Source organism: Oncorhynchus keta, chromosome 4, assembly GCF_023373465.1.
Source record: "Oncorhynchus keta strain PuntledgeMale-10-30-2019 chromosome 4, Oket_V2, whole genome shotgun sequence".
In the NCBI taxonomy this organism is placed as follows: Eukaryota; Metazoa; Chordata; class Actinopteri; order Salmoniformes; family Salmonidae; genus Oncorhynchus; species Oncorhynchus keta.
The window spans coordinates 58,679,986-58,707,128 of NC_068424.1; the positions used below are offsets into that span (position 1 = coordinate 58,679,986).

Below are 27,143 nucleotides of genomic sequence, written 5' to 3' on the forward strand. Positions count from 1 at the left end.
CCATCGTTAGGATGGGAGAAGGGGGAGGGGAGGACAGTAAGGCCAGATTAGTGGAGGATTTCACAGGGCTGACTAGGTCACGCAAGCCAGGACATGGAGGATAGAAATCAGCCTTGGGGACACAAACACTAATCGTCTAGCACACTTGGCGGGGAGGTTTCCCCTAACCCGATCCCCTGGATACCCTCACACACCCACAGCCTTCATCACCCCAGACTACCAATCCCTAACCCCCCTTCATCACCCCAGTCCACCCAGCCCTAATCCCCCTTAACACACCCACAGCCTTCATCAACCCAGTCTACCTAGCCCAGACCTCCCTCCCACACACACCCCCACCACTGTTTTCTCCTCCCTTACCGCTCTTCTAACTTTTACTGTTATGGCACTAGCCCTACCCTTGCTGACACTGGGCTGGGCCTTTTCCTAAGAGTTGCGTGAGGGATCTCCGAGTGACCCAAGGGTGCAAGCTGTAGTCTGGAGCGTGATTTATCTCCTCATGGAGGGGACCGGAGTGGAGGGGTTGGGGGTGACCGGGTTGGCGTGGGAAGAATGGCATTGTATACTGTAGCGTTAAGATTTCCCTTCACTGGAACGCAGAGGCCTAGCCTGAACCATAAATAGCAGCCCCACATCATTATTCCTCCTCCACCAAACTTTACAGTGTGCACTATGTATTGGCACAGGTAGCGTTCTCCTGGTATCCACCGAACCCAAATTCATCAGTCGGACTACCAGATGGTGAAGCGTGATTCATCACTCCAGAGAACACGTTTCCACTGCTGCGGAGTCAAATGGCGGTGAGCTTTACACCACTCCACTCGATGCCTGGTATTGCGCCTGGTGATATTAGGCTTGGGTGCGGCTGCTCGGCCATGGAAACCCATTTCATAAAACTCCTGACAAACAGTGCTGACATTGCCTCTAGAAGCAGTTTGGAACTCGGTAGTGTTGCAACCGAGGACAGGCGATTTTTACGCGCTGTGCACTTCAGCACTCTGCGGTCCCATTCTGTGAGCTTGTGTGGCCTACCACTTCGCGGCTGAGCCGTTGCTGCTCCTAGACATTTCCATTTCATAATAACAGCACTTACAGTTGACCTGGGCATCTCTAGCAGGCCCGAAAATTGATGAACTGACTTGTTGGAAAGGTGTCATCCTACTGAATGCCACGTTGAAAGTCACTGAGATCTTTAGTATGGGCCATTCTCCTGACAATATTTGTCTTTGGAGATTACATGGCTGTGTGCCAGCATGTTATACACCTGTCAGCAACGGGTGTGGCTGAAATAGCCGAATCCACTAATTTGAATGGGTCTCCACATTCGTTTGTATTCATAGTATATCAAGCATATTATGCACTACAATATGGTATTTTACAGTAAGAATTTATTCTGTGACGTACCGGATGAATATATATATATATATTTATTTAATATATGATCATTTGCCTTGAATGAGCTCCACCTGTAATCTAAAAGGTGTGGAAATGGTTACTTCACACATATTATTGTATGGAGAACACCAGAATACACATCTTTCTAGGAATGATGGATTAATTACCCATTATACTCATAGAAAATGGGAGTTATTAATTTCATTATTATTGATTTTTGTATATTTACCCTTGAGTCGGTCAGTAACAGACTGCTGCTGGTCTTAGCTTGGCCCTGGCTGAGTGAAAGAGGGACATCTGGTGCTAGAATGGTGCAAGAATGAATAAAAATAAATAAATATATATACAGGTAAATGCCAAAATAAAGGAAACCCCAACATAAAGTGCCTTTTTAGGTCATTGGACCACCATATTGTACATGTATCTAGAAGTCTATTGGAGGGATGCGACACCGTTCGTCCCTGTGAAATTCCATCATGTGGTGTTTTGTCTCAGGCGCTGCTCCAGAATCTCCCATAAGCGTTCAATTGGGTTGAGATCTGGTAACTGACACACACACACACACACAAACTTTAAACTCCCTCATTCTTCTTTGAGACCCCTCTTTCAATGTCACTGAGATCTCTTCTTCTAGCCATGGTAGCAAGAATAATGGGCAACTGGACATTTTATACATGACACTAAGCCTGATGGGATATAAATTGTTTAATTAACTCAAGAACCACACAAGTTGGAAGCCATGCTTTCAATAGACTTTGTATCCTGTCACGCCCTGATCTGTTTTACTTGTCTGTGTGCTTGTCTCCACAGCCCCTCAGGCATCGCACATCTTCGCCATTATACCCTGTGTACTTACAGTGCCTTGCGAAAGTATTCGGCCCCCTTGAACTTTGCGAACTTTTGCCACATTTCAGGCTTCAAACATAAAGATATAAAACTGTATTTTTTTGTGAAGAATCAACAACAAGTGGGACACAATCATGAAGTGGAACGACATTTATTGGATATTTCAAACTTTTTGCAAAATGATTCAGCCCCCTTAAGTTAATACTTCCGCCTGGCTACTCCAACCTCGGCCAACAGCTCCGCCCCCCCCGCAGCTACTCGCCCAAGCCTCTCCAGGTTCTCCTTTACCCAAATCCAGATAGCAGATGTTCTGAAAGAGCTGCAAAACCTGGACCCGTACAAATCAGCTGGGCTTGACAATCTGGACCCTCTAATTCTGAAACTATCCGCCGCCATTGTCGCAACCCCTATTACCAGCCTGTTCAACCTCTCTTTCATATCGTCTGAGATCCCCAAGGATTGGAAAGCTGCCGCAGTCATCCCCCTCTTCAAAGGGGGAGACACCCTGGACCCAAACTGTTACAGACCTATATCCACCCTGCCCTGCCTACCTAAGGTCTTCGAAAGCCAAGTCAACAAACAGGTCACTGACCATCTTGAATACCACCGTACCTTCTCCGCTGTGCAATCTGGTTTCCGAGCCAGTCACGGGTGCACCTCAGCCACGCTCAAGGTACTAAACGATATCATAACCGCCAGTTTGAAATATCCAATAAATGTCGTTCCACTTCATGATTGTGTCCTACTTGTTGTTGATTCTTCACAAAAAAATACAGTTTTATATCTTTATGTTTGAAGCCTGAAATGTGGCAAAAGTTCGCAAAGTTCAAGGGGGCCGAATACTTTCGCAAGGCACTGTATACCTGTGTTTTCTGTTTGTCTGTTGCCAGTTTGTCTTGTTTGTCAAGCTTACCAGCGTTCGTCCTGTCAGCTCCTGTCATTTCCCAGCCTCTCTTTTTCTCATCCTTCTAGTTTTGACCTTTGCCTGTTCTGGCCCTGTACCCGCCCGCCTGACCACTGCCTGTCTCTGAACCTGCCTGTCGTCCTGTACCTTTGCTCCATCTCTGGATTACCGACCTCTGCCTGACCTGACCCTGAGCCTTCCTGCCATCCTGTACCTTGTCCTCTGCTCTGGATTATCGATCCCTGCCTGCCTCGACCTGTCGTTTGCCTGCCCCTGTGGTTACAATAAACATAGTTACTTCACACAGTCTGCACTTGGGTCTTACCTTGATTCCTGATAGTATCCCTCATTTACTCAAGTGTTTCTTTTATTTTGGCAGTTACCTGTACACACTATTTTCTGTTTGTAATTACTGAATGTTACACTGTACTTATTGCAGTAACCCTAACTCTTACCCCAACCCAATTGGTCATTGGAAATTAAAATACTTGCTAAACTGTACTTAAAGGAACAGTTATTGTAATAAGAACACTGTGGAGTGTTTCACAGGGAATACAGTGATTTTTATTTATGCAAGCAGATTTTGATCCTACATGCCAGAAAAGCCACTTCAACTGTTAGCACACGTATGTACAGAACAGATTCAATTAAGACAATGTTACTATGTAACAGTTAGAACGAACGACTGGGTCGCGTCCACAGATACAGAACAAAAAAAACTGAGCAACTGGGTCGCATCTCTAGTAACCCTAGATTTGTGTCGGGACTATATATTGTGGAAGGATGAAATAGTATGAATAAATTAATACAAATATATTTTTTAATTAAAATATGTCAAACATAAGTTGAATATGTTTGGTAACCCGTATAAAAGTGATAATGTCCTCAAAGCCGGTGTTTGGAGGATATTCTGGGACGGTTTGCCGACTTCGTCTCGGGCCTAACAACACCTGTGCCAATACATCCTCTGATAACACCGGCTAAAAGACAGGAGCTGACAGGACAAATGCTGGTAAGCTTGACAAACAAGACGAACTGGCAACAGACAAACAGAAAACACAGCTATATCCTCTGATAACACCACCAGTAAAACCGGCTTCGAGGGCATTATCACATAAGTAAGCATTCTTTGTGAAAGTACAAAAGACTAATACGAGGAGAAAGCTGAAAACATTGTCAGGTCATTTACTGAATAAGCAACGTTGGTACAATAGTCAGCTCAAGACATGGTTGAAAGCTCATCACAAACTAAATAGACACAACTCAAACACTACCGTCTAATATCAGTAGCATAATGCTGTTACCATTGGGGGGTTTAGTACTGCACATGTAAACAAAAGGTTGACCCAGCAAGACAGGCAAAGTGTTAAACAAAATTGTCCATGCCACAAAAAAACATCTAAATTCACAGTTTTTACCTAACAGTACAGTTATCCAACTCTGAGTTGACCAATGCGCTTACACCTAGAGAGAGCACAGAAATGTCCAAATAAGTGCACAAAACTAGCTCTTAGAAATACTGACAAAACAAATATTGCCAGGCAATGAAATGGTAGGCCACCTTCGGAGTCCTATGGCATAATAATGTGTAAGCAATACAATCCAACTTTTACTGTCATAAATAAAATAACTTACTGTGACACACTTTTCTTAAGATTGATAAATCCACCAAAAAGTTCAATTTGACATGAAATACTTTTTTTTGCGTCAATATTTTTGAAAGACTGAGGGATTCATAGTGAACTAAACCACAGAAACGTATTTTTACTCTCTTATCAATTGTCCTGAATTTGAAGTGCTTAACATATAGGACCAAAGTATGCATTTATATCTCAATATATGCAGTGCAGAAATCTGCAAAAAACTTTCATACTTGTATTTATTAAGTTAAACTTTAAGAAATAAAAATGGGGTCATGAGAACATGTGTCCGTGTGCTTGTGTGGCATATGATTGAAGACGATGGAATCATTCACAGTCCTTAGATACATATCTTTAAATTGGCAAGATGCCTCATATTGTAATAAAATAATCCATTGTTTATCATATTGGCAACTCATTTCTTCTTTGATAATGACCTAAGTGTTTCCTGTTTAACAGGCTTCCCGCTGGACACACACTGGTTAAATCAATGTTGTTTCCACGTCATTTCAATGAAATTACATTGAACCAATGTGGAATAGACGTTTAATTGACATCTGTGCCCAGTGGGTTGGCACATCTAGTAAATCATGTTTTTGTATAATTATAATTTGGTAATGCTATCGTGTAACCGCGGGTAGAAAAACAAAGCTTTTCACTTCAAAGTTATTATTTAGATCCCTGGCAGTACGGGTATTTAAAGGCTTCAGAAGCTTTAAAAGTTCCCCTGTGTGATTGAAAATATTGTAGTCTTCAACACCGATCACCCATCCATGTACATAGTGCTTTAAAATGAGATCTGTACAGACACACAAATATGAGAAATGTGCTTGAAACCCTTTAAGCCCTCACTGACCACCTAAAAAATGAATATAAATCAATTATAAAAGGAGGGAAATGTGACACTTGATAAAACTACAAACTCATAAAAATCCAAAGAAATTTTCCAAAGTAAAAAAGTAAATGAAAAATACTTCTGCTAGATACTTCCAATTCGACTACGTACTGAACTACCAACTACTATAAAAGCCATAATACTACAGGTAATACTAATAATCATCATCATAATCATAATACAGTCCATAAGAGAGGTAATAGGGCTCATCATCTGAAATGCCATTTGGAGGGGTTGTGAGGGTCCCCTGGACCACTTTGTCATATGACGCACCAGTGACATCAGCGGTGGCGAGGACCCCGGGCGCCACCCACCCCCCTCTTTAAAGGGGATGGTGGAGATGGAGGGGCAGGGTGGCAGGGCCAGGCGTCACGCTGGCCTTATGTGTAGGCGTTGAGACGCTCCTTGGAGCGGGTGGAGTGGATGTCGTGGAGCTCCTGCTCCTCCTTGGACTTGGTGTCCTCGTACTTCTGCATCCTGCACGCGTCCTTCACGTAGGCCCAGTTGGCTGACAGCACCATCAGGTAGTGGATCTAACAGAGATGAGTCACCCACAAGTTCAGTCGGGGACAAAAATCAAACACACCACAAATGATTGGTCTTTCACTTTTCCACTGACATCCATCAGGGAAAGATGAATGCCTGCCAGGAAATGGAAGAAAGTGTACCATATTTATATATTGTATTATCACTACAGATTTCATGAAACTGTCTTAATGGAGAACATAGAAAGAGGAATTAGAATATTAGTACTTTAATAGGATCTCTATGGATTTTCACATCATGACATTATCAGCAGAAATTTAAAGTGCTATGATTGTGACCCACAGCTTTAATTAAACCTGGAAAATGAGAAAGATTAAGTATTCTATGGCTGAAAAACAATGTCTCAAATTTCGATTTTTTTATTTTTCAATTCACAATGGTGTATTTCACTGATATGCCAGCAGGCGGCAGTACAGTAGAAGCAGTCGGTAGTACCCAGGGTTTCAATGGCAGAAAAGGCTCATGGAGACGCACAGCCATTGTGAATGTAGCTTGAATGACTGTGGTTGTTACTTTGCCACACCTTTCACACTGAATCAGATCAACATAAGAAGCTAATAGATTTGAATCTACACAAAGACCAAATTTCTGGTATCTTAAGGATTCCAACATAAGCTGCAGTCTCAGCTGTGAGGACTTGGAATAGTGAAAACACTGCATCCATTCTGTTTAACATCTCATCTCGTATTTGATGTTGATAATTAATCATTTGTTTTAGTAATCAGTTAAATAATCAGATAAAATGGAAGGACCATGCATTTCTTACTGCATTAACACATTTTCAGTTCAGCATGAGATAGAAGTCAGACATGCATTGATTCTTTTTTAACATTGTAGTGTCCTTTTTTTACTGCCACTCTTCTGTTGGTGGGTGTCTGTCGCGTACCACCACCGTTTCCTAGCCATTTGTTTTGTTAAAATGGGAGGCAATGTCTCACTGAAATTTGCACCATCATCTTTGACTAACGATGACCACATTCTCTTTCTTAGAAAATGGCTCCTCACAAATTACAGAGAGATGTCTTCAACAAGCTCCGGGCCTTTCTTCTCCCAGTTTCCATGACAACGCTGTGAAATGCCTAGCATCTCTGAGCCAAAGAAAAACCTTGTCTCTCCACTGCGCCAAAATACTGCCTCCCCAGCCATTCCCATAGACTTGCAGCAAAACAGAGATTTCAGCTACAGAAATCAACTGAGCCCATTAAAACACAACATTTGATTTATATCCGTTACCACTTGTATTTGACCTACTACTGTCATTTTCAAAATGGCCAAGTCAAATCAGAACCTTGTATTACAATTTGTTTGCCTATGGACTACTTAAATAAAACTAGTGCAGGGGAAAAATCACTGACATGTCTGATTCCTATTTTGTCAAATGAGGAACATACAGCGACCTGCACAGATCTCAGCCGTTCATATACAGATTACATGGTCCATATACAGTGCCTTGCGAAAGTATTCGGCCCCCTTGAACTTTGCGACCTTTTGCCACATTTCAGGCTTCAAACATAAAGATATAAAACTGTATTTTTTTGTGAAGAATTAACAACAAGTGGGACACAATCATGAAGTGGAACAACATTTATTGGATATTTCAAACTTTTTTAACAAATCAAAAACTGAAAAATTGGGCATGCAAAATTATTCAGCCCCTTTACGTTCAGTGCAGCAAACTCTCTCCAGAAGTTCAGTGAGGATCTCTGAATGATCCAATGTTGACCTAAATGACTAATGATGATAAATACAATCCACCTGTGTGTAATCAAGTCTCCGTATATATGCACCTGCACTGTGATAGTCTCAGAGGTCCGTTAAAAGCGCAGAGAGCATCATGAAGAACAAGGAACACACCAGGCAGGTCCGAGATACTGTTGTGAAGAAGTTTAAAGCCGGATTTGGATACAAAAAGATTTCCCAAGCTTTAAACATCCCAAGGAGCACTGTGCAAGCGATAATATTGAAATGGAAGGAGTATCAGACCACTGCAAATCTACCAAGACCAGACCGTCCCTCTAAACTTTCAGCTCATACAAGGAGAAGACTGATCAGAGATGCAGCCAAGAGGCCCATGAGCACTCTGGATGAACTGCAGAGATCTACAGCTGAGGTGGGAGACTCTGTCCATAGGACAACAATCAGTCGTTTATTGCACAAATCTGGCCTTTATGGAAGAGTGGCAAGAAGAAAGCCATTTCTTAAAGATATCCATAAAAAGTGTTGTTTAAAGTTTGCCACAAGCCACCTGGGAGACACACCAAACATGTGGAAGAAGGTGCTCTGGTCAGATGAAAACAAAATGTAACTTTTTGGCAGCAATGCAAAACGTTATGTTTGGCGTAAAAGCAACACAGCTCATCACCCTGAACACACCATCCCCACTGTCAAACATGATGGTGGCAGCATCATGGTTTGGGCCTGCTTTTCTTCAGCAGGGACAGGGAAGATGGTTAAAATTGATGGGAAGATGGCCAAATACTGGACCATTCTGGAAGAAAACCTAATGGAGTCTGCAAAAGACCTGAGACTGGGACGGAGATTTGTCTTCCAACAAGACAATGATCCAAAACATAAAGCAAAATCTACAATGTAATGGTTCAAAAATAAACATATCCAGGTGTTAGAATGGCCAAGTCAAAGTCCAGACCTGAATCCAATCGAGAATCTGTGGAAAGAACTGAAAACTGCTGTTCACAAATGCTCTCCATCCACCCTCACTGAGCTCGAGCTGTTTTGCAAGGAGGAATGGGAAAAAATTTCAGACTCTCGATGTGCAAAACTGATAGAGACATACCCCTAGCGACTTACAGCTGTAATCGCAGCAAAAGGTGGCGCTACAAATTATTAACTTAAGGGGGCTGAATAATTTTGCACGCCCAATTTTTCCGTTTTTGATTTGTTAAAAAAAGTTTGAAATATCCAATAAATGTCGTTCCACTTCATGATTGTGTCCCACTTGTTGTTGATTCTTCACAAAAAATACAGTTTTTTATCTTTATGTTTGAAGCCTGAAATGTGGCAAAAGGTCGCAAAGTTCAAGGGGGCCGAATACTTTCGCAAGGCACTGTATCCATTGCCCTCAAATGGATATAAATCAAAGCTGTGATATCAGCTATATCAACAGAGACAGAAAAGTAATCGGTTTTTGTGCCTCACCATAGCAATGACAGCAGCTCCAGCACCAGCCAGGGAACAAACAAACAGGTGGAATGTCATGTCCAGCTGTATCAAAGACAAAGGAAAGGAACAAATGAGTCAGGCTTCCCCATAAAAACCCTAGTGAACCTGTACAAGACCCACAAACATTTTATTATATGCATTATTTAAAACCTTCATGGATGTTGCACGTAAATGTTCATTTTGCAAAAGCGTTTGAACTTTGAAACTTTGAAGCCAAGTATCAAATCATTTATTAAACATATGTTATTCACATTTGATGTATTTGTAGTTAAGTTATTTGTATCACCTACCTCATTTGATTCACACATTTTGTAAAACTTGTCAGATCCAGTACATACAGTCTTCCCCTCCCCAATTGGCACAATACCTGAAAAGAGAGGAGAACATTTCATTAGGCCATTCCAACATTTTCATATTAGTTTTGATTTATCTCAGAATAGCTATACCACAGATGTCTATGCAACATTCATGGGTAATATGTTTGAAACTACCCACAGAGAAGCAGTAAACCCAACTACTGTATATCATGAATCCTTACCATACTGGCGCGGGTCCAGGCACAGAGTGACTCCCTCCAGGATGGTGGCGTTTTGGCAAATGGTCCAGATGTTGAAGTAGATGAAGACGGGGAGGGAGGTGAACGCAGTCACTCCGAGCCAAGCCAGCATGAAGATGTACGTCAGCATGATGAACTAAGACATAGGATAGCGGAGACTAAGTAGATTCCAGATTCCAGGTATACCTCACGTCAAGTGAATTAGGAATAACATTAAGAGCTGTTAGTATTTCCCATCAGGATTTATTGTGACTGAGTCTATATCAGTGTTTCCCAAATGTCTCCTCACATACCCCACATTCCACTTTTTGACCTATTCCAGTACTAGGACACTTAATTCCACTTAAACGTGAAACAGTTGTGCAGGTATAGAAAGTGGAACGGATGGGGGTACTCGGAGAGAGGACTAAATTCTGCCCTTTTACACAGCATAGTCACATTTTATATACAATATTGTAATTGATGGCACTGCCATTTTAAAAGCTACTTTGTCCCTTAGGGCCATTGCATTTACACACAGGTCGTTCATAGAAAATGTTACAAGCTACTCTTGAAGATCACTAAGCCTCATCATTCAGTGATTAATGACCCCTTACCCAAGCACTGACGCAACGTCCACAGGTGGTGATCTTGAAGTCTCCATACAGGTCCTTGATGGCTCCGCTGGTAAAGAAGCCCTCCACCATCAACAGAATGCCGTAGACAAAGAATGCCGAGGCGATGCCATAGATCACATACTTAATGATGTCAATCCTAGAAAAAAAAGTGAAAAGTGTGTGGAAACAACTGTAATGTACATTTATTCCGTTGTTGTTTCATTGTTATTGTGCATTAAAAAGACATTTCTACATCCTCTGTAACTCTGTCTGGTCAAACTTATCAAGTTACATTGAATAGTGTATTTACACAGTAACTATACAAGTGACTAATTTCAAACCCATTTTAAATCGAGACAGTGTTCTTTCACCAGGATACAATGTTGGTCTTATCGAGCCCATCTGCAATGCAGGTTCTTCTAAAGTACAGAGAGCTACTAGGTAGCTCACAACAGTGTATCTTGAATGTTTCCAGTTTAGGTCATTGGTGTGTAGCCTGCTCACATGGTGAACACGTCAAGGGAATCCACGGGTCCTCTGACCACCTCAAAGTAGTTCTGCAGTATGGTGACGGTCCCAGAGAGGGCCTCGTGCCCGCAGCCGCAGAACAGCGCCACCCCGGCGTACAACAGGATGGTAGCGATAAGTGACGGGTACGGGATGCCACCCAGGCATTTGATGCAGCACTCCAGGCATCCTGAGCACACAGAGAGAAGAGAGACAGAGAAGGTCAGACTTCATGAAAGACAGGAGGGAATGTTCACTATATACAGTAAATCACAGGACAACAGAGGAACAGGAGAAACACTGTATTGAGAGTACTGGTTGAGAATGCTGGAAGATATCTTGAGAGGAATCAATCAGACTAAGCTGTGGTCAGTACAAGGCCTTTATATCAACACCACAACCACTAAAATGATGTTGTTGCATGAGGTGCATAGCAATCCTAGTAGTAGGTACCATAATCAACATGGTAACTGTTTCTAAAAATGGATATTATGTGATTGCGTGGCACACTTCATAGGGTTTTGACACAGCAGCCTTCACCTAAGAACAATATGGTACCGTATGGTATTTCACATACAGTGGTCATCCTCTACACACTGGTGGTTAAATGCAGTGAGAGAGTGACTCACCTCTTTGCTACAGATATTCTAGTATGAGGAATGAGGTGAACCCAACTTTAACCCTACAGAGGTTTAACCCACCCAGCAGAGCCCTGGTGTGGTTGACCCTTTCAGACTGAGCCCTAGGTGAACTCTGACTCCCTGGCATCCACTCTGTCTGGCCACACATCGGACAGGGATCAGGGTGAATAATAAATAACATGTTACGAGAAGTGTGTGTGTGTATGTCTGTCTGTGTGAGTGTGTGAGACTGTGCCTCAGTCTAAGTGTCTGTGGGCGGGATGTCCGGGTGTATTTGACTGGATTGGTGTGTTTCTACAAAATGCTGTGACCATATTATAACAGCATCACAATCCCATGGATGTGTTACTGTATGTTAGGGTTTGTGTATGTGTTTGAGGGAAGCAGTCTGGACAGTGAGTTCATCCTTCAGCCTAACGGATGCTATGCCAACATACTCTAAAAATGCATGTCATTCATGCACAACTTTGTTTCAGACTAATGTCATTTGCATTCCAATTTCATTAGTGAACCCCACTCTTTTTCATGGCCAGATATGAGCTGTTATTGTGTCAAATAGTATTTCCTCTCCTCCTAGTGCACTCTGAAATATGCTCCTCAAATCAATGCGCAGCACTAATGAAATGCACAAATGTAATTTCACGCTCATACGACTGGAGAATTTCCTCCAGTGCCTCTACATCACCATTAGAACCATTGATTAATTCTTCCCCATTCAATCTCCGCTCATGTTCCCCATTCAAAAAAAAGTCTGAAAAACCGAGCTGACTCTATTTTATTTGTAATTCTCAGAGATACCAATCAATGACATCTCCCTCATCCCAGCCAAGCAGTCATTGATTTGCCATCTCCTCTATCACGCCTCGTGTTTATTTTCCGTTGCACTGCATTGCGAAAGCAATAGCCCTCTTCCTCCTCCCTCCTCCACGCTCTGCATCTGTTTCTATACAGATTGTGACTGGAATAGCAAGTAAGCTAGCCATCTACCTCCGCCTCAGCCTGCTAGGTTGGGGATCCTTTATTGAAAAAACACATGAATTTCACATGTGATCTTATGTTACGTTAATGTGATAACGTGACAACACATAAAGCAACATAACATGAAACGATACATTTGAAAAAATCTGATTACGTGAAGTGTTCCAAAAACACATTTTCACATGATTTCACATTTTCACAAAATCATATGATTTTCCACATGTGAAATCTTGTGTTTTCCTCATCCTATCCTATCTCCAGATGTAATCCACCGCCAGTGTCGTCACGTCATCAAGCCCGATTCCCATCGTTTCCCAGCTATAATATTTCTTGTAAAGAATTATGTGGAAATTGAGCAAGTTGAGGTGACTAAACTGCTTGGAGCAACCCTGGATTGTAAACTGTCATGGTCAAAACATGTTGATACAACAGTAGCTAAGATGGGAAGAAGTCTGTCCATAACAAAGCACTGCTCTGTCTTTTTAACAACACTATCAACAAGTCAGATCCTACAGGCCCTAGTTTTGTCAAACCTGGACAACTGTTCGGTCATTTAAGGTGCCACAATGAGGAACCTCGGAAAAATACAATTGGGTCAGAACAGGGCAGCATGGCTGGCCCTTAAATGTAAACAGAGCGCTAACATTAATAATATGCATGTACATCTCTCATGGCTCAAAGTGGAGGAGAGATTGAATACATCTCTACTTGTTTTTGCAAGAAGTGCTGACATGCTGAATGCACAGATGTGCCTGTTTAAACTACTAGCACACAACTTGGACACCCACACATACCCCACAAGACATGCCACTAAATGTGTCCTCTCAATTCCCAAGTCAAGAACAGACTATGGAAGGCGCACAGTACTACATAGAGCCATGGCTACATGGAACTCTATATTTTTTTATTTATTTAACCTTTATTTAACCAGATAGGCCAGTTGAGAACAAGTTCTAATTTACAACTGCGACCTGGCCAAGATAAAGCAAAGCAGTGTGACACAAACAACACAGAGTTACACATGGGATAAACAAAATCTATATACAGTGTGTGCAAATGTAGTAAGATTAGGGAGGTAAGGCAATAAATAGGCCATAGTGGCGAAATAATTACAATTTAGCAATTAACATTTGAGTGATAATGTGCAGAAGATGAATGTGCAAGTAGAGATACTGGGATGCAAAGGAGAAAAAGATAAATATAACAATATGGGGATGAGGTAGTTGAGTGGGCTATTTACAGATGGGCTGTGTACAGGTGCAATGATTGGTAAACTGCTCTGACAGATGATGCTTAAAGTTAGTGAGGGAGATATAAGACTTCAGCTTCAGTGATTTTTGCAATTCGTTCCAGTCATTGGCAGCAGAGAACAGGAAGGAAAGGCGGCCAAATGAGGAGTTGGCTTTGGGGATGACCAGTGAAATATACCTGCTGGAGCACGAGCTACGGGTGGGTGCTGCTATGTGACTGGGACTGGGACTGGGACTGGGAGTCTAGCCAGGATCGAGGAAAATATGAACGAAGCAAAGTACAGGAAGATCCTTGATGAAAACCTGCACTAGAGCACTCTGAGGGCTCAGGACCTCAGACTGGGGGTGAAGGTTCACCTTCCAACAGGACAAAGACCCTAAGCACACAGCCAAGACAACGCAGGAGTGGCTTCGGGACAAGTCTCCAAATGTCTTTGAGTGGCCCAGAGCCAGAGCCCGGATTTGAACCTGATCAAACATCTCTGGAAAGACTTGAAAAAAGCTGTGCAACAACGCTCCCCATCCAACCTGACAGAGCATGAGAGGATCTGTAGAGAAGAATGGGAAAAAGCTAGAGGACAGCTAGTTTCCGTCCTCCTCTGGGTACATTGACTCTCATGGTTCTCACCCCCTTCCATAAACTTACACAGTAATTTTGACAACTTTTGGAGGACGTCCTCCAACCTATCAGAACTCATGCAGAATGAACTGACATGTTGTCCACCCAATCAAAGTATCAGAGAATGAATCTAGTACTGAAAGCATAAGCTTCAGCTAGCTGCAGTACATAGCTGCAGTACATAACATGTGGTGAGTAGTTGACTCAAAGAGAGAGAAAGACAATATTTGAACAGCTTTGAACAATTTAATTTAAAAAATGAAGGAGAAGCCAGAGAGCGAGTGAGTGAGCGAGCGAGAGAGAGAGATAGCTATATTTCCATGTATTTTTTTCACTTTCACTTACTTAGCTAGCAAATGCAGCTAGATTGTTTAGCCTATTCAAACACCTGACTCAAACGAAGAGGGGTCGTATTGTTACGTACGTCGTCGGAATGAGACCAAAGCGCAGCGTGGAAAGTGTTCATGATAATTTAATAATGAAACACCGACAAAACAATAAAAGATAAACAAACGTAAAGTTCTGCAGGGCTAGACAGCTACTGTGCAAAAACAAGATCCCACAAACTAGGGTGGGAAACAGGCTGCCTAAGTATGATTCCCAATCAGAGTCAACGATAGACAGATCCAACAAAGAAATAGAAAACTAGAATGCCCACCCAAATCACACCCTGACCTAACCAAATAGAGAAATAAAAAGGCTCTCTAAGGTCAGGGCGTGACACGTATGTTAGCTAGCTGGCTATGGCTGTCCAACACCGGAACTCTTCCAAGTCGAGGTAAGCTTTTGGTTTTATTCATTTATTGCCACCTTGGCCCACAAGTGTAATTACTGTACTGCTTGCTGACTGTACACTGTACTGCATGATTGTAGCGGGTTCTATTAGCTATGTTGACTATGACGTTAGCTAATATGGTGACAATATGGTGACAATGATGTAGGCTGAGTTTAGCGGTTATTTTCGCCTGGTTACAGACAGATGATGTGTTGTGCACTGACATCCACAAGCGAAGGGAAAAGGTGAGAAGAGGATAGCGCGTAGATGCAAGAAGGAATTATATAACAAGCAAAGTGATCATGCTGTTTGTATGTGGTTACTATGAAAGTGAACTGTGTTTGCGTGTGATCCGAGGTGTATTCATTCCATCGATTCTGTTGAAAAACTTTTCTTAAACGGAAACAAACGGAACAAAACAGGGATAAACATACCTGAATTTGTCCAGTAGAAACTCTCATTAGTAACTGTTGAACTAATGATAACACCCTAGATCAGCTAGATGCAGGCAAGAGTGTGCAAGGCGGTATTGAATGCGTTACTATCTGTAACGTTGATTACAAAAAAATTATCAAGACCTGTGCACCTATGTTATAAACTTTCATTCATAGGCCCCATGGTGGGTATAGGGAAACTGTGAGTATCATGTGGTAATCTAGACCTGTCGATGTTACATTGAGCTGAGTGAATGGAATATGAAGGACAGTCATCCAATATGCTGTAATAGAAATAAGGCCATGCTGATTCAAAAAATGATCTTCCTCCCTCATCTTAAACTGCACCGACCGCCACTGGTGTGTTTTGAAAATGTTTTGTGGATAAATTGAAGTATTTGACAATATTAGAATTGTTAAAAACTCACATGGTTCTTCATTGCAAGGGCATTGGGCGGTAGTACTGGTGGCCATATTGCCATTTAATGCAATACATATGATGTCTTAAGGATTCATTGGGAACCAGATGTGGTTATAATCATACATTTGCATGGCACTATTGGTTTTCTAACAAGTTCAACAATTCTCCACTGGAAAACAACAGCTACTCCTCCCATCATAAGTCTAATTACCAGCCTTTTCACAGACTTACATTGAACTTGAGATTCATGACTCAATCTGTTGGCGCCATGCTAGTGAAAATGACAACTAGTGTGAATTGACTGAAAGAGCCACTGGATGCTTGATCCATAATTTAGCACCAGCAGCACAGTAACAGCACAGCACCAGCCACTTCCATCCATTATTCATGGTAGCTGCTTTACTGTTACATTACCTGGGATGAGAAAGTTGCCTGTTTAATGAGCTGCCACTGGGGTTCCAATTGATCATGTTCACAGTGGAATAAGGTTGAGTGTGTTGTAGAACTTGTTGGGTATCAACTGGCCCAGTGTCAGTTTAGGTATATATTGTGAAAGGGACCATTCACTCTCTCTAGCAATGTATTTAACAACAAGACCAGTTTTTCTAGCCTGGGCACTAATCTGTTTGTGACATCATGACTAAGATGACAAGGAGCTGTCATGATAGCACAAACAGATCTGAGACTAGGCTACAGTTGTTCCTGGAGACAAGCATAACAGACAAGTTAAATGAACTGTTGTTTTTACAGATTGGCATTAGTAAAGCATTCCTCCAAAAGTAGCTAATGGTCAACAATGACATAGTCTATTATATTTATCTCATGATGACCACACGTTGTTCTTGAACTTTATTCATATGAAACCTTCAAATTAGGGGGCCATTAAATATTACTGGAAATCACTACAGTATGTGAAAACATGGCTACATGTGGATTATCTCTAAGCTGACAATAATGGCTGAATCAAGAGACAGGCTCCAGCTCCACCTTCAATTGTACTCCATACAAACAGCCCCTCTTCAAAAAGTAAAGTCTGTAATTCGGCTCTGACCCCAAACATGTCTCTCCAGTCCAATCAACAGAAGGCGTCTCTCTCTCTCTAACACAAAGAGAAAGGACAGGCCCCTCCCATGCCCCCTCCCCACTACCACGGTCACCACTCTCCCATCTGTCAGCGTCATGTCCGACAGGCAAAAGGGATACACACACACACACACACACACACACACACACACACACACACACACACACACACACACACACACACACACACACACACACACACACACACACACACACACACACACACACACACACACACAATGGCTCATTAAAAGGTTGAGGTTGCCATCATGTAATGGTCACCTCTTAGAAAAATTGATAATGCATCTTGAAGACAACAGCACTCCTAAGGATCATTCAGAAAATAATCCATATAGTATCAGCCGCACAATCACAAGATGTATAGTGGCAGTAGTTTCATGAAAACAGGGAAGGGGGGAGCGAGAGACGGAGAAGGGGTGGAGGGAAGCAGAGGGAGAGATTGAGAGAGAAGGAGATAGATTCAAAGAGAAAAAGCGAATTAGTTTCTGGTTAGAATAGCTTGTGGTGTACACAAGGCACATTTTCACATTTAATAATGTTCATTTGATCTGGTGGCCTGGAGACGTCCATGGGAGGCGGAGTACGGGAAAATAAGCCTACACTAAGCAGTGGGGATGTTTCAGTCTGTGAATGTCGGAAGAGTACGTGTTTCAGCGTTCGCTTTCCCATTTGTTATGCTGCATCTTGACACACATGTCCAGTTTATGGGGTAAATAGTATACTTTTATTTGATCAATGGGTTGTGTTACCCCTTCTCGCGCACTTGCAAATTGTATCTTTTATTACATGACATTTAATATATATGACAGACATGGAAAACCTGTATTATGGCTTCCCTACTTGAATTCATGTGTAATGTAATAATCTTGGATAGATTCCAAGATTTCCAATTCCAGTTTCTAGAATGAAAGTTTTCCTGACCAAGAGGGACGATTGTTTTGTCATGTTAACTGGATGCAAAGGCCACTCTAGTGAATTATAAGATCTCTATGGTATGGACACTATCATAATGCAATACACCTCAGGCTATGGGACGATTGTGAATCCAATTTGGTTGATTTTGGCTGCTAAAAATGCTTAGCCTCTTCCATCTGACAGCCAAAATAGATCTGTAACACTAGTAGCAATATAACCGAAGATCAAAGGTATTTTGTAACCCTTTGTTAACGGTGAAACTAAATGTGATGCAAACTATTTGGGGGTATTTATTGTTATTTTGAGTATTTACAAAGCAGCTCTGAGAGGTATAAAATGCACAGTTTTAAATTTGCATGTACAGTCATGTTGTGTCTGAAAACCATACAGTGTCATGTTCTGTACAGTAGGTGCATTCCATTCAAACTATTTTTGCCCCCTGGCTAGTCCATGGTGCCCCTAATGCCAGGACAGGGCTACAGACGATCTACAGAGCTCTGGTCCACACATAACGGATGTCCTCATAGGAGGTGACAGTGGGTCAGTTGCTGGAGGAATGGCCCAGAGAAAGAGCACTTACATCTGCTTGTCCTCTTAAATATGTCATGGACTCGGGGTTCTCTGAGGTGGGGGGGTCAGTTTGTGACCAGTCACCCCAAAATGACAGTGAGGTCACATACTGTAGATTATAATATAACAACTAGATAAAAGCATAACCGTTTGATGCTGCTCGTCCCTGAGAGTTGCTCAGATGTATATATAATGCATGGTTAAAGCTAGGTGGCCTGACAACTTTAAAGATCAACGACTTCAGCTCAGAGTTACTCACAAGTTATTACTTTTTTTTTTTTTTACATAATCTCCACAAATACACGGAAATGAAAACTGAAATGAATTTGTCATCTAAGGTAACATACAAAACACATTGAACATTAAATATAAGCAATATAAAGCCATTTGAGAGGCCCTCACGGCGGAGGCCCAAAGTCATTCATTGGCCTAACTCCCAGGAGGGTGTTAAATCTCCCCTTTCATGTGCTCTTAAACCAGCCTTTCAGCTCAGTAGATTTACAGTGGTCATGTGAATAATTGTCTCAACCAAGCGACAAGTGACAAGAGACTTAGAACCCTTAATATATTAGTAAGGTGTAATCTATAACTTGGTAATACTTTACATTAATAGAAGTACTGTTTATGACGGGTTGTGGTTTTATAAGTAGTTCATTAGATAATATGTAGTTTATGAATCATTATTAAATAGTTATAATTTTGGTCGTTGCCAAATAATAGGTTTATTTATGGCTGCACTGAGGATTTTGTTACTGTTATTAAAAGATGAATAACATAAATCACATTACCTCACAAAATGCGGAAGACACATTTCAGATGAATGCATTCAGTTGTACAACTATGTATCCCACTTTCCCTTTCCCCTTCCCTTTCCCTTTCCCTCACTGCGAAGGTAATACTGTGAGAGCATACCCAAGTCCCTCTCAATATGGCTACTCTAGCTTTGTAAAGTTAAATGTATTTTCCTTGTGTCAATAATTGAAATGTCAGGAAATTTGGGGGCAATTTGATGTTTGTTTGAGGTTGATGCCTTTTCTGTTTAGGGGGTGGTTTTAGGGCTAAGGATTGCATGGAGGAACCAAATGCCAATTATTAACAGAGAACCAAAATTCCATTATTTGCTAGTGGGCAAGACACACTGCACATACTGTAGCAGGCCTAGAAGCATGTAGGCCAACCTACTACATGGCATTTACACTATGCATGCATTCAGACTTCATAATTGGAAACAGGAGGGTCAAATCATCTTGTTTCAAGCACTAGACTTCTAAGTGTCCCTAGCTGAACTTCAGTAGCCTGGTCCCAGGCCTGTTTGTGCTGTATCCGACTCCTATGATCATTGTTATGGTTTAGCATGTTGTAGAACCATAAGAGTTGGCTAAACAGCACAAACAGTTCAGGGACCAGGCAACTGAAGTTCATCAGTCAGTGTGTTGATTCAGAGAGGAGGCACTAAAGAAGAAGAGTGTTAACGTGGAGCAGCACTTAGCCAAGCTGCTCTAGCACCCTGTTTCATTTATAACTTTACAAATTTGATAGAGAAGAGATGTGCCAGTTAGCCACCTTTGGGCCAGTGGGGCCGCAGCGCTAGTAGTGTAAAGAGTGCTCGGCTAAGCATTATAGAAAGACTAACAAGGCCTTCACCCAAATGAATGGGCATGGTGTACTCGAGACACGCATGCACAGTCTGGGTGCTAGTCTCGTTCAGTATGGTGAACATTGATGGAGATGGCCAACTGTATGATGTGACAGATTGGGCTTCCAGGATAAAGAATTCACACAGAGAGAGCGAGTACAATACCCATCAGTCTCTAGTTTGGAGACTGATGGGTATTCAATCAAAACTGCTATCAAGAAGTTTCCGGTAGTCATCCCACAGGTTGGAGACGTCTTAGTGCCAAAGAATCATGGATCATAGTGTGAAAACAGAATTCCTGATCCAATATTATATTGCAGCCACCAATGGTTATAACATCTTACCAGACAATAAAGGCCTATCACTTTGTAGTACATGCAATTCCCCATAGCAGAACCCTTTTTGGTTCTAGGTAAAAAAAAAAAACGTTTTGGTTCCAGGTAGAATAATTTTGGGTTCCATGTAGAACCCGCTGTGGAAAGGGTTTTACATGGAACCCAAAATTGTTCTACTTGGAACCAAAAGGGTTCTACCTTGAATCAACAAGGGTTCTTCAAGGGCTTCTCCTATGGGGACAGCAGAAAAACATTATTTTTTTAACGAGTGACCATCCATGACACTCACGCAAACACGCACACAGACACTGTGTAAACTGTGTGTCCAGGATACCAAAATGTCATCTGCAGGAACAGAACAGAGAGCAGAGTGGCTGCAGGGATAATGACCAGACTTGGCCAGTGCCATGGCAACTCATGCCTGTGAAGCACTGGTTTTCAGGAAGGAGGGAAGAAAAGAAGCACAGACATACGAAGTCCTGTCACATGCACAGAACCTGGGAAGAAGGGGGAAAGGAAGGAAGGAAGGAGGAGGAGGAGGAGGAGGAGGAGGAGTTGAGGGGGAGAAATACACCTCAGAGTGGAGAGAACGACAGCATTTTTATTCATCCAGTGAGCATTTAAATTAATATGGAAGAAGGCTCATTCAAACCAACTGCTTGTAAACATCAATGTATTTATACATCATGTATTTATAGACTGCTAATTTCGCCTCAAGCCTACACTTTTTCAACACTGGCGAAGGGGTAAATTTGCATTTTAAATGGCAACCCCTTTGCACAATGCAAACAACATACCCTGCATGCATATGCACTAGAAAGGAATCTTCACATGCGTCAAAAAAATGTCTGCTGAAAGCATGAAAGCGCTTTGATTTGAATACAAAAGCTGGACATGCATATGGTCGGAATACAATGGTTTTATTAACGAAAGCGGACTGGCTCGATGTCTCTTGTCTTCGATGTTCCGCTGATCCATTTCGACAGGCATGGGAGAGCCTTACCGAGACACCCGTGAACAAAGACAATCCTCCCTGTGCTTTCACAGTCAACGCTCACAGAGGCAGGTCACACCCCTCTGACTGTTTCGACAGCAGACAACACCCACACCACACACACACACTTTAGTCAAGCAGACAATCAATGGACAAAGGAACAACCCAAACAGATGCTTTTTTATACCCAGATATAAGTACATCACTGACAATAGACAAATACATTAGGGGAGGATTTCACTCAAATGGAATCTCAATCCATCCACCTGAATATAAAATACACTTCTCTTTCCTTACCTTTCTGAGTCTGCCCCTCGTCCATATCTTCTTCCATCTGGGCTATTCTAGATGTAGAGCAACTGATGTGACAAAAGCTCAGAACTCTATTTCTGTGTGTGTTAGCGGCTGAGGGATAGTCCACAGAAGTCTCTCTCTTTCTCTCTCTCTCTCCCTCTCTACTCTGTGTTCAGACCTCTTGTCAGCAGAGATTTAATTCAAGTAGTCGTGCCGTTGATTTATGAGAGAGATCAGTGCGTCTTCACAGCGCTGTCCATCGCGAGCCGCTCTGGCAAGTGCTGAAAACCTGGTCTCAACAGTGGAGAATACAGGGGGGGGTGAGGGAAAAGGGTGGTCTCAGTATGCAGGAATAAGTATGTTTGCAGGAAGGCGCAGGTGGTCAGAAAACAGAAAGCATAGAGAGGCAATGATAGAAACATAGGCTCAGCCTTGAAAACATACCCTTACCCTGAGACCAGGAGGAGGGGTGTTTCTTTAGAGGTGTCGAACACTCTCCCACCAAGCCCACCCAGATAACCCCTTTTTTTCAGAGAGAATGGGTAAGCCTGCCCCTTGGCTATGTTCTGCTGCATGAAGTGAACCTTCTCCTTAACTGAAAAAATATATATTTCAGAAATCCAAAAGGGAATTCTGATAATGATATTAATCATCCAGAATCAATTTGTTTATTACAAGGACTTGTCATGGGACCCTTATCATATATACTGAACAAAAATATAAACGCAACATGCAACAATTTCAACAATTTTACTGAGTTACAGTTCATACAAGGAAATCAGTCAATTGAAATGAATTAATTATGCCCTAATCTATGGATTTCACATGACTGGGCAGGGGCACAGCCATGGGTGAGCCTGGGAGGGCACACTTCTTTATGCATTTGTGTTTTACTCACCTGTAAGAAAACCTGTCCCTTTAAGAGTGACTGACGATGTCACAGCAAGCAGGTGCTCACAGTTTTAATTAGTCTCACTCCCAAGTTTAGCTCGCCACCTGTGGCTGTGCAGAGAATCTCAGTTTTTCGAACATTATTATTCTAACTGTTGTATCCTTCACTGTGTGTGAATGCAATAACTGTGAGTACATTATTTGTTTCCTTGTTTCCTGACATAGTTGCCAATGTTTAAGTCATATTTTTGTCATTGTACAGCATTTTATGCACTTGTTTTGTGCCAGCTAGGAAACTACTGTTAGCCATATTTTGCCTGTAAGTTGACTAGCTAGCTAGCTATGTTGTAGCCATTTTAATGTAATTTCTGAGTCACTTTATTGTTATAGCAGATGATAAATATTTATCCTTGTTTATCACTAAATACACTACTTGACCAAAAGTATGTGGACACATGGTCGTCAAACATCTTATTCCAAAATCATGGGCATTAATATGGAGTTGGTCCCCCCCTTTGCTGCTATAACATCCTCCACTCATCTCTGAAGGCTTTCCACTAGATTTTGGAACATTGCTGTGAAGACTTGCTTCCATTCAGCAACAAGAGCATTAGTGAGGTCGGGCACTGATGTCGGGGGATTAGGCCTGGCTCACAGCCAGCGTTCCAAGTCATACCAAAGGTGTTTGATGGGGTTGAAGTCTGGGCTCTGTGCAGGCCAGTCAAGTTCTTCCACACCGATCTCGACAAATAATTTCTGTATGGACCTCGTTTTGTGCACAGGGGCATTGTCATGCTGAAACAGGAAAGGGTCTTCCCCAAACTGTTGCCACAACGTTGGAAGCACATCATCGTCTAGAATGTTGTCATATGCTGTAGCATTAAGATATCCCTTCACTGGAACTAAGGGGCCTAGCCCGAACCATGAAAAACAGCCCCAGATCATTATTCCTCTTCCACCAAACTTTACATGTGGCACAATGCATTCGGGACATACCTGGTGTTGAATTAGTTTCTAGGAATAATATGATTTCAGAAGAAATGAAATTGACAAACTCCTTATTTGAGAGTAAAATGGGGTTGAGACGCCATTGATAACACATAGGAGGTCGCTGGGGAAACTCTAGTTCAAGCACTAATGGTGAATGGTCAGAAATAACAATACTCTCGTAAGTACACTGCCGAAGGTAAGGCAGAAGTTTTTTGTCCAAAAAGAAGTAATCAATCCGGGAGTATGTTTGATGAACATGAGAATAAAATTAATACTGTCTATCTGTAGGATGTAGGAAACGCCAGGCCTCAAACATAGCATATTTCTGAAGAAAGGATTGAATAAGTAGGGCAGTGTAGTTGTTTGTGAGGACTTGGGGACATTTTACAGTTGAAATCCCACCCTAAAATCAACTAATGAGAATCTAATTTGGGAATAACAGACAGAAAGGAAGAAATTAAACTTGTGTCATCCCAATTGGGAGCATAAACACTAGCCAAAACAAGAGGGGTAGAAAACAGTTTACTGGTTACTATGACGTATCGTCCCTTAGGATCAGCAATAACCTCAGAAGCTACAAAGGGAGTAGCTTTATCACCAGAATAGCAGCACCTCTTGATTTACTATGAAAGTTCGAGTGGAACACTTGACCAACCCAGTCCCTACGCATCCTAAAATGCTTACCAGTCCTCAAGTGAGTCTCTTGTAGAAATGCAATATTTGCATTCAAACCCTTTAAGTGTGTCAACACCCTCTTACGCTTCACTGGGTTATTAACCCCTTTGGTGTTCCATGAAATGTACTTGATCACATTATTTTGGCCCCTCTGGGCATTCCCGTTATTCAACCCTGTCATTAGAGCATAGAATGGAAAAGCAATGAGCGCCCAAAACACCCAGAATAACTTGTCTCAGAGTAATAATGTACGGTGGTAGATGTTTGGAAAAAGTCCCGAAAAAAAAACTAAAAAGACAGAATGACAACATTAGAACTGAACAATTCAACCTCCCCCACACCCCCTCCCCCCATCCCAGACAATACCTCCCCAAACGAGGTACAAGCCTAAATAGAACATGTTCTCTTCGCACAGTGTGTCTGTGAGAGTGCGGTCTTAAACCTAAACCCACAGTCCCGCTCTTTAAAGTCGCGTTTTGTTAGTGGATCATGCAGCAAAAAGAAAGATTTTTATGTATTTTCTTCAACAAAAAAAAGGTGAATCCCTTGTGCAAACGGAATGACAAAAGCACCACTTGTAGATGTATATAATTATATTCCCAGTCTTATAACAGGCATTGAGAGAGAAAATAAATCAAATGTATAAAGGCTCTCAGCCAAAAACCTAATTTGAAGTAAGGAAATCATAGTAAGACAATCAAAAATAATAGTAATTATAATAGTAGTCTAGTTGACGCTGAGACAGCTTACAACCAATACCAAAAAACTAAGTGTGCGCAACGTTGAACGTTTGCTTGGCATAAATTACGCTCAAAACGTTTAAAATTGACGTGAAACCCCAAAAACCGTGTAGCCTCAGGAGACATTTACTGTTTACTGGGTCAATGCAAACGGATGCAGTAAACAAATAACCAAACATATTTTGAGTCACTGAGACACTGTGTAAACAAACTGAATAGGTGAGCGAGACAGCCTAGAAACACAGGAGTTAAGTAAAACCTTAATACAATGAAATTAAAATGACTGAATGCTTGTAAGGCACGCACACTAGATGATCAAAACATTATATCACATCAAATAAGCCTGAATGGGTTCGCCAACTATACAAGACTAGCCTGTTATATCTAAACATAATTGAACCACAGGTGGGTTACTTACTATCCACAGTTCGCAAGCAACAGTTGCTGAACTGTGAGCATGTTCAAGACTTCTTGATGTGACGTTGAATGTGAGCCATAGCCTCATCCGGAGACTCAAATGTGTAGTCTTAACCCTCAGGAATCGCAGTCCATACTTCACACCTGGATGGTCCCGAAGTACTCGTTTGGCCTGTCCGAAAGCTGCGCGCTGTCTGGAAACAGTGGGGGAGTAGTCCTGGTAGATGGAGAAGCTCTGTCCTTGAAAGCTCAGAGTGGTATTGGCACAGGACACACTGAGTTATGAAGGTACACTTGAGACCTGGTGTGTATAGCCGGAATCAATTGTTCCGGAATTTTAACACAAGTTTCAGGATGAGTACGGGGAGCTGACTCAGGTGGCACCAAACTGACAACACGTTCCTTTATTCCTTTATTCCGTACTTCCTCCACCAACTCAACAACTCCCCCATTTCTCTCTCCTCCGAATTCTCCTTCTTCTCCCAGACTGGCTCTGGTTTACTCCTCGGCTCCGCCAACTGCTCCATGTGCCTCCCCCAAAAAATATTGGGGTTTCTGTGGCCTGCCTCTCCAACTTAACTCCTCGTATCGACGCCGTTCCTCTCTCGCTGCCTCTATCTCCTCCTTCGGACGGCGATACTTCCCAGCCTGCGTCTAGGGTCCTTTTCCATCCAGGATCTCCTCCCAAGTCCAATCCTCCTGGCCACGCTGCTTAGTCCATTTGTGGTGGGATCTTCTGTCACATTCATAAGGATCGGACCAAGGCGCAGTGTGGTATGCGTACATTCTCTTTTTAATGAACGAACAAAAACAACAAACAACCAAACGAAATGTGACGCTTACAAACTAGTGCTGACAGGCAACTAAACATAAACAAGATCCCAACCCAAGAAAGTGGGAAAAAGGCCTGCCTAAATATGATCCTCAATCAGAGACAACGATAAACCGCTGTCTGATTGGAAACCATATCAGGCCAACATAGATATACAAAACTCCCTAGACCTACAAAAACCCCTAGACATTCAAAACCCCTAGACATACAAAAACTAGAGTACCCACCCTAGTCACAACCTGACCTAACCAAAATATATTGAAAACAGAGATATCTAAGGTCAGGGCATGACAGTAACAGGCTGTTACTACAACTACTCATAAAAAACTGATTTGGTCCTGCCGTACATACCTACAAGTACGCTACGGTCACAAGACGCAGGCCTCCTAATTTTCCATAGAATTTCTAAGCAAACAGCTGGAGGCAGGGCTTTCTCCTATAGAGCTCCATTTTATGGAATGGTCTGCCTACCCATGTGAGAGACGCAAACTTGATCTCAACCTTAACTCTTTACTGAAGACTCATCTCTTCAGTGTGTAATATGATTGAGTGTAGTCTGGCCCAGGA

At 42.1% G+C, this 27,143-nt stretch overlaps 1 protein-coding gene across 1 annotated transcript; it reads right to left on the bottom strand.

Moving 5' to 3' along the window:
* Positions 1 to 3,686: 3,686 nt before the first annotated feature.
* On the bottom strand, positions 3,687 to 22,489 carry gpm6aa (glycoprotein M6Aa). Its single transcript, XM_035766497.2, has 7 exons — positions 22,035 to 22,489; positions 11,063 to 11,255; positions 10,559 to 10,715; positions 9,945 to 10,098; positions 9,697 to 9,773; positions 9,383 to 9,448; positions 3,687 to 6,213 (listed from the first exon to the last, which is right to left on the bottom strand). The coding sequence occupies exons 1-7, from the start codon at positions 22,069 to 22,071 to the stop codon at positions 6,061 to 6,063; spliced, it is 837 nt and encodes a 278-aa protein (XP_035622390.1). The 5' UTR covers positions 22,072 to 22,489; the 3' UTR covers positions 3,687 to 6,060.
* Between the last annotated feature and the right edge of the window lie 4,654 nt (positions 22,490 to 27,143).

Bases quoted from the DNA above. Each gene is read 5' to 3' on its own strand.
- gpm6aa (XM_035766497.2), bottom strand. From the start codon at position 22,071: ATGGAAGAAGATATGGACGAGGGGCAGACTCAGAAAG. The intron at 10,716-11,062 runs GTGAGCAGGCTA...TTTTTTTTCTAG, and splicing joins TCCCTTGACGTGTTCACCAT to GATTGACATCATTAAGTATG. The intron at 9,774-9,944 runs GTAAGGATTCAT...CTCTCTTTTCAG, and splicing joins CCTGGACCCGCGCCAGTATG to GTATTGTGCCAATTGGGGAG.